At 45.0% G+C, this 8,642-nt stretch overlaps 1 protein-coding gene across 1 annotated transcript in view; it reads right to left on the bottom strand.

Annotated features, from left to right (window-relative positions):
* Window positions 1–2,163: 2,163 nt before the first annotated feature.
* The window catches only part of LOC309702199 (protein NLRC3-like), a 145,735-nt gene continuing 139,256 nt past the window's right edge, over window positions 2,164–8,642 (bottom strand). Inside the window, exons 11-12 of the mRNA XM_082526708.1 lie at window positions 4,363–4,409; window positions 2,164–4,214 (exon numbers count right to left, since the gene is read on the bottom strand). Coding sequence (XP_082382834.1) covers window positions 3,670–4,214; window positions 4,363–4,409 — 592 coding nt within the window. The 3' untranslated portion in view covers window positions 2,164–3,669. The remainder of the gene's footprint in view (window positions 4,215–4,362; window positions 4,410–8,642) is intronic.

Below are 8,642 nucleotides of genomic sequence, written 5' to 3'. Positions count from 1 at the left end.
ACAGAGCAGTGCAGTTACACACACCTCTGCTCGACATCAGGCCTCAAACAAAGACACAAAACACTAACTTGACTCTAAACAGAAGAAACGAGCAGCTGTTTCTGTTCTGTGCTTATTTATATTTGACACACATGCTTCTCTTTGTGCAAACACACATCGCACTATAAGGGTAACCTGGCACACAATGATTGGACAGCACAGTGATGATGCTGGGAGATCCTATACGCAGCAACACAGAAACACTGAGAACTTTAAACAATGATGGAAAGTGTTATAAATGACTTGTTGGCCTCTGATCTGTCACAAACAGCTGAAACGTGTCTCTCATGAGTCACATGAAGGTTTTTGACAGAAAGGACAAAAAGTAGCTGCAGTCAGTTTGTGTCATTTTTATATTTATTCATCTGGGAGAAAAATCTGAGGGACATTAAAATGTGTTTTCAACAGAGACAAGAACATGAATATAACAGAACAGGTAAATGAACATGTTTCAAGTAAACAGCTGGACTGATCAGGTCCAAACACAGAGTGATAAACTTGTCAAACAGCTGTCATATCTTTATATAGAAGCTCTTTATAAATGCTGCTCACTGCAGTCTGTTTACTAATAATGTCAAAGTGTTAGAAACACAGAAACATCAGAATGGTCTTTGTTCACAGAAACCTGTCTGGGATCCTTTGTTGTTCTTTTGATGCAGAGTTACATTATAAATATAAAGAGTTATTTCAGAGTCTCATCAGTTTTCCTGCATGTCTTTATTTAACACATCAGCAGGGCTGAAGCTCTCATGTTAAACACACACTGATCTATGGACACGTTCATGTGTTTCTAACAGAACCAGGCTGTTATCAGCCTGCACTAACATTATGTCACACACACTGAATGTAACAGTGACAGTTTACATCATCACACAATCAGCTGTGATTGTTTCACTGTCATCAAACGAGTCAACAGGAAGTAGAATCAATAGAAACCAATCATTTACTGACAGCATGTCTGATGGAAATAAGTGCAGATTACGTATGAAGTCTAACTGCACACAGTAACTGTGTTACAATAAGGACTTAACAGCGCCCTCTGCTGGAGTGTTTCAGTACTGCGTTAACTAGAATACACCACCTCCTCCTCACACCACCTGCTACAGCTCTACTCTTCTATGACTACAGTCATCCACAGCACTGATGTGAGGTCACATGGTTCATATGTAAGGAGCACAGCTGACCTCAGGTCAGTTTAATGACTGTGAGCAGCAGCTGTGTTATTGTCACTGTGACAGGGAGACACTCTCAGACACAGCGCTCATGTCAGCTTGTTCTCATGCAGGAGGATCAGGAGCTCCATGTTTGTCTTTCTGTTTGAATCATGATGTGTTTGTGCCATCAGAGTCTGTCATGAGTACTCAGGGTTTCACAGCAGCTCTTCTGGATGCTGACGAGGACTCCAACCTCATGTTTCACCTCTCTGAGCTTCTGATGTCTGTGAACACTCGTGTTTCTTCTCTGGGCTCATCTGGACAAAAACACCTTTCTGTGTTTGGCTGCAGCCTCATTCTGACTGACAGGAAGTGTGTTATCCATGAGCTGCACTTCTGTGAGGAAGTTTCCTGCTGTGTTTCCTGTCTGTGGACAAACACGAGTGTTCCAGCTGAGGACTTGGTTCCTTCCACCTGTCCATACAGGACATCACGCTGTCTGCAGCTCTGTAAATGCAGCTCCAGGTCCTTCCACGTGCTGCTCTGTATTTGTGCAGTTTGTAGTGTGTCCTGGGAAACGTAGCACACATGGTGTTCTTCTGCTGTTTCCTCCTTTCACTGAGTGTGAAACACTGACGCTGTGCTGTTGTTCACAGAGGGGAGCTGATTCTAGCTGCAGCTGGACTCTGTCATCTAACTGAATGTGTTGGTGCTGATCACGGGGCTCTGAGGGGGGAGCAGCAGGAGGACTCTGGATGCTGACGTCAGTGTATCTGTGGAAGCTCCCACAGCGTGTCTGTCATTCAATATTGTGCTGTATATTGTATCTATGCAAAGATGAACAGACTGTGTGTTCACTGGTCTCTGTGCTGCAGCTCTGATGTCATCATCACTCCCTCCTCCACCCTCAGCAGTCCCAGCATGCTGCTGTGGTGCACCCCACCCTCACTCTACACCTGAGCCACAGACCACACCCTCCACCTCAATATACACCACAGTTTTCTCTGCTGTGGAAATGAGATCAGGAGGAAATCATCATTATTATTATTTAATAAACGCTCACATTAATGTGGGCTTATTTGTTTCATATTAGAAACATTAGTTGAGTGTTTTTAGTATAAAATGGTCAAAGTCCCTCTTTTTGCTCCTCCCCTCACCTGTGGATGGGCGGTGCTGTTACCGTGGTGACAGCTTGGATGTGTTTCAGTCCTGCCTGGTTATCACTGCAGGAATCTTTCACATTTATTACAGGTAATAACGCTGATTTTTCTGTGTATTATGAACCAAATGTATCCTGATACACACAGAGATGGATGAGCAGAGGTTGTTTTTGCAGTTTATGTAGTTACTATGGACTTAATGCATACATATTATTAAAATTAGGGCTATAACAGTTGTATTGATGTATAGCAACTTGAAATGCTCCCACAAATGGCTCCACAGCATGTAAAAATATAACAAAAGCTCTGGCGGACTTGGTTCTGTGGTCAGTCTTAAAGGGTGAAGTTAAACTCTGTAATCTTCACTGTGTCACAGAGTTCAGTGAGTCCTGTTATTCACAGTATCAATCAGATCATCAGAGAACAGCTGATCAGCAATCAGTGGTGCCAACAGCGCCTCCTGTGGTGAGAGGATGCAATAATGCAATGTAGCATTTTTCCACTCAACACTTGCAGTCATGGAAACTGTCTGTTGGATCTGTGTGACGTTGCTTTCTTGGTTAGAGTTCCTCACAAATGTCCAGATGATTCTTCTAATGAGGCGTCGACCATGTTTGCAGCTCTTTGGAAGAAAACGTCGCCCTTTGCCATCCTTACTTTTCTTTGACTTCTTCAAATGCAGCTGAACTCCAGCTGGTATTTTCTTGGACTTTGCAGCTGTTTCTGGTCATCAGTTCATTCCTGCAAACCTCTGAAGCTGAACAACAATGATGCTGCATTGCTGGCTGATCCCAAAAGGTTGATTCTGTTCATCTGGACGTTTTCAGAAACGTTTGCTCACTGATCAGGTGACTTCGTCAGTCTCAGCTGACTGCAGCTTTACAAGCTTACAAACAGCACATTTGCACAATGACTGAAAGCAGCAGCACCTGATATATATGATACTAATATAATACATATACATATATAATCCATACTAATGATGAAGGAACTGAGCTCACAGTCCATTGTTCATTCAGTGAACTACTCAGTTTATTTTGGGCCTCAGAAATGCTCACTCTGTTTGTACATCACTGTCAGCAATAGACTCATTCTGCTGTGTGGACAGGAACACATGTGACATCACTTCCTGTTTGTTTGTGACTGAAGAGGAAGAAGTTTACAAGGAATCATTTAGAAGAGTTTCAAACATCAACTGATTGAATCCATGAATCTGAAAACGTGTTTGTGAGTGAAAGAGACAGACATGTACAGACTGAACTATCTGTTCAACAGTCAGAGTGTTTCTGTAACAGGAGACACTCTTTACACTCCACTCAGCACAGGGACACTGAGGAACCACGAGACAGTGAACTGAACCTAAACCCAGGATAAAGAGTTTGAGTGAATGTGGTGTTGAAGGTGTGGAGGTGGATCAGAGTGTCAGAGGAGACTCTGTAGAAGGACAGAGTGCCAGCAGGACAGTCCACATACACTGCTGCTCTGTTAGAGACAGAGGAGGAGGAGGAGGAGGAGGAGGAGATGGATGTTCGACTGTTATTGTGCCAGACAGACTGAGGACCATCATCAGAGCAGCTCAGACTCCAGGACTGATCATTGTCTCCAAACAAACAGTCATCACTGCCTCCTTTCCTTCTGATGCTTCTGTAACTCACTGATATATAAACGTCTCCTCTCCACTCGACCTCCCAGTAACAGCGACCAGTCAGACCATTTCTACACAGCAGCTGATAAACATCAAATCTGTCTGGATGATCAGGATATGACTGAACCTCCTCCACACGTGTCACCTTCCTGTTGTTGTCAGACAGTTGGAGCTTTCTGTTCACTGTGTTTGTGTCGATTGTGAGTTGACAGGAATCTGATGGAGAGAACAAACACAATCCAGCTGCAGTTATTGATCCATCATCTGTTCATTGATTGACACTTTGATGATGACTCCTGACATGATGAAGATGGTTGAATGTGTGCTGCTTTGTTTTCATGAATCCCATTAAAAACACACTTACACTTCCTCAGACCTGGTCTCAACCATCGGACTCCAGCAGGCTCCACCCTGAAAGGAGGAGGGGGGTCAGAGCAGCACAGTCAGCATGCACACATGGACATTACATGGCTCTCACACACACACTGTTACACACTGAGCTCAAAGCTCGGCTCCACTGTTTTATTCAAAGAAATCTACATTTATTTATCAGCACATTTAAAAACAGCTTGAGCCAAAGTGCTGCACAGAGTAGAGAGAAAATAGGAAACATACACAGTAATGACTATAAAGACTGGTCAGGATTGAAAGCTACAGAGTACAAATGTGTTTCCAACCGGCTTTTAAAAATGTCCAGTGTTGGTGACGACCTGATGTGAAGGGCGACTGTTCCAGAGTTTGGCTGCAGCCATCGATAAAGCTCACCTCTGTTTTTACGTCTAGTTCTGGTCAGAAGCTGCTTATCTGCAGACCTGAGGGCTCCACTTGGATTCTTTTGTTAAAGAGAGATAAGATGGAGCCAATCCATTCACAGATTTAAAGACAACCAGATCTGGAAGTGGATTCTACCACGTACTGGTAACCAGTGGAAAAAGCTGGTGATGGGTCGTCTAGCACAGACCCACCGCTGGAACCAGACAATTGATGAGGGAGAGAACTGTGACAGCGCCGTTCCTTCACTTGACCTCAGTCGCTCTCGTCTGCTCCCTCGTAACACTGCTCTTTATTGAGCTTCCATGAATATGCACAAGTTCATTATGACGTCTTACACAGGTATGAACAAAGAGTACCAGTCTGTGCATAGTGTGTGTGTGTGTGTGTGTGTGTCTGTGTGTGTGTGTGTGTGTGTCTGTGTCTGTGTGTGTGTGTGTGTCTGTGTGTGTCTGTGTCTGTGTGTGTGTGTGTGTCTGTGTGTGTGTGTGTCTGTGTGTGTCTGTGTCTCTGTGTGTCTGTGTGTCTGTGTCTCTGTGTGTGTGTGTGTGTGTGTGTGTCTGTGTGTGTCTGTGTGTGTGTCTGTGTGTGTGTGTGTGTGTCTGTGTCTGTGTGTGTGTCTGTGTCTGTGTCTGTGTGTCTGTGTCTGTGTGTGTGTGTGTGTCTGTGTCTGTGTCTGTGTGTGTGTGTGTGTGTGTGTGTCTGTGTGTGTGTGTGTGTGTGTGTGTGTGTGTGTGTCTGTGTCTGTGTGTGTGTGTGTGTGTGTGTCTGTGTGTGTGTGTGTGTGTGTTCCAGATGTGACCCTGTGACCCCAAAGCTGGTGCTAAGAGTCCAGCGGTCCCCCTAACAAAGGGCTCTTATACTTAACCAGACACAGAGTAGGTGTCCTCCTACACCAGGGGTCTCAAACTCGTGGCCCGCGGGCCAATTGCGGCCCGCAGGACGATAGTTTTTGGCCCCACCTTAATATGAAAATGTAATGTTAGTTTGATAATGTATGACACTTTACAGTGTTGTAGGCGGAGCTGAATTAACCCACCAATCAGGGTGGGATATGGATCTCAGGGGACACCAGCCGGGCTTGATGCAAGCAGGGAAACATTTCTCAATGAGTCAAAGTTCCAGCAGCGTTGCCCTGGAGTGTTTCTTTCTTTCCTGTGCCTGGCTGGCTTCCTCCTTTCTATTGGGCAAACGCCGACATTCGCCCCAGCGCGCTGCGTTCACAACACTTCAAAAAAAGTTGTTTTTTTAAGTTGCTGCCCAGCGGGACATTATACGTATATAGATTTATACACACGTCAGTGGGATTTAAAGTTATTTTTCCACAGAGAGAGATCTCATATTAACTCTCACAGTGATGCGTAGGCGGCGGGATAAAAGAAAAGTCATGAACTCAATGCAGCCCAATTTAGTCTGCAGTCACATAGCGACACCTGTTCATCGGCAACAACAGTCCCCGGTAACCCGGACTAATTATAGGGTCGCACCGTAATTTGTGGCTCCATGTTTTTATTTGCATCACTGCGTTTGCATTGCAGCAAACATGAACATTACATATATTTCAATATAATGTAAAAGCAGTCAAAACAACTAACATCAGAAACAGCTGATGTTATTTGTTATATGTCACGGTGTCATTTCCGCTTCTTTCTCCTGTAACAACAGCCCGGCGCCGTGAGCAGTCGCCTTTTTTGCGCTCGCTATCCCTGCACTTTCTACCATCTGCAAACGCCACGGTGTTCGTGTCGTCATGAAAGACATGAACATCGAGCGTAAAAACAAAGGAGACTGCTACCGGCTTTTTATCTGCCGATCGCCGTGCTACGGTTGCAAGAAAAAGAAGCAGAAATGACGTTCTCTACGCGTTGAGACGTTCCCCGTCCGTCGGCTAAATGCTTGATTGAAACTTCAATGCGACAGTGACACCAAGTAGAATTATAAATGTCACATAGCCCCAAACATGTCTTTTTCAAAGCCTGCGGTGAAGAGAAAGGTTGGTGATGAGCACCGACAATTTCAGGAAAAGTGGGAAATGCAATATTTCTTTGTTGAGCACAGGGGCACCCCGACCTGTCTTATTTGCACAGAGAAAGTTGCACTGCACAAGGAATACAATTTGAAACGTCATTACACAACTAGACATGCTGAGCTGGATGCAAAATACCAGGGAGACGAGAGAGCGAACCGGGTTGCCAGTCTTAAAACAGATCTACTGAGGCAGCAAGATTTCTCCAAGAAAGCAACCAAAGAGAATAATGCAGCAGTCGGAGCCACGTGGTTAGTGAGATGATTGCTAAAGCAGGGAAGCCATTCACAGAAGGTGCATTTGTCTAAAAGTGCATATTGCAGGCTGCAAATATAGTCTGTCCGGGAAAGAAAGGTCAGTTTAGCAACATCAGCCTTTCTGCCAACACCGCAGCAGATCGCATTTCTGACCTGTCAAGTGACATTTATGACCAACTGTGTGAGAAAGCCAAATGTTTCAGTGTATACTCAGTCGCTCTTGATGAGACCACAGACATCACCGACACTGCCCAGCTCCCAATGTATGTCCGTGGTGTTGATGACAGTTTTGAAGTGATGGAGGAGCTGCTCACAGTAATTCCAGTGCATGGCCAGACCACCGCTCAGCAGATATTTACAAGCTGTGTGATGCCATTGAGAATGTTGGTTTGCCATGGAAGAGGTTTGTTGGAATAACAACAGATGGAGCGCCATCAATGACAGGGAGGAAACATGGACTGGTGGCACAAAACAAACTGGAAGAGGAAGGCGTGGAGGAGGCCATTGCTCTGCACTGCATCATCCATCAGCAGGTCCTTTGCAGCAAATGCCTGAAGTTTGACAATGTGATGTCTATTGTTGTGAAATGCATCAACCAAATCAGATCCAGGGGCTTAAAGCACCGAAGGTTCTGAGCTTTTTTAGAGGAAATGGAGTCAGAATATGGGGATGTGCTCGACTTCACTGAGGTACGTTGGCTCAGCAGGGGAAATGTATTAAAGAGACTTTTTGAGTTGAGAGCAGAAGTGAAGCCTTCATGGAGAAGGATGGAGTTAGTGTTCCTGTGCTAACTGATCCCAAATGGCTCATGGACTCAGCTTTTCTTGTTGATATGACACATGAGCTTAATGTACTGAACAAGACGTTACAAGGCCAGGGGCAACTTGTCAGTGCTGCCTATGACAACGTGAGAGCATTCTCCACAAAACTGGCGCTCTGGAAAGCTCAGCTCTCTCAGACAAACCTTTGCCATTTCCCAGCATGCAAGGCACTCGTGTATGCAGGCACACCATTCAGTGCTGACGAGTATGTTGATGTCATTTTGAGGCTACAGGAGGAATTTGATCACAGATTTGCTGACTTCAAGACACACAGAGCCACCTTTCACATTTTTGCGGACCCCTTCTCCTTTGATGTGCAAGATGCCCCTTCTGTGCTTCAAATGGAGCTCATTGAGCTGCAGTGCAACTCTGAACTCAAAGCAAAGTTCAGGGAGGTGAGTGGAAAAGCAGACAAGCTTGGACAATTTTTGAGAGACTTGAGCCCTAGTTTCCCTCGGCTTTCCCGAATGTTCAAGCGGACCATGTGCCTTTTTGGTAGCACATACTTGTGCCAAAAGCTCTTCTCCACTTTGAACTTCAATAAGTCCAAGTACAGGTCCAGACTTACGGATGATCATCTTCAAGACATACTGAGGGTCGCAACTGCTTCCTCCCTCAGGCCAAATCTGGCTCGGCTATGCGAGAGGAAACGCTGCCAGGTCTCTAGCAGCAAGGAGTAGGCAAGAGAAGCCATGTTCAGAAGAACAGTTCATTTTCTCCAGTGTTCCATTCATGTTCAGAAGAAGGTTATAGAACTGTTAATACAGAC

This window comes from Aulonocara stuartgranti (assembly GCF_965226115.1).
Source record: "Aulonocara stuartgranti genome assembly, chromosome: 3".
In the NCBI taxonomy this organism is placed as follows: Eukaryota; Metazoa; Chordata; class Actinopteri; order Cichliformes; family Cichlidae; genus Aulonocara; species Aulonocara stuartgranti.
This window is presented reverse-complemented; position numbering and strand designations above follow the sequence as displayed.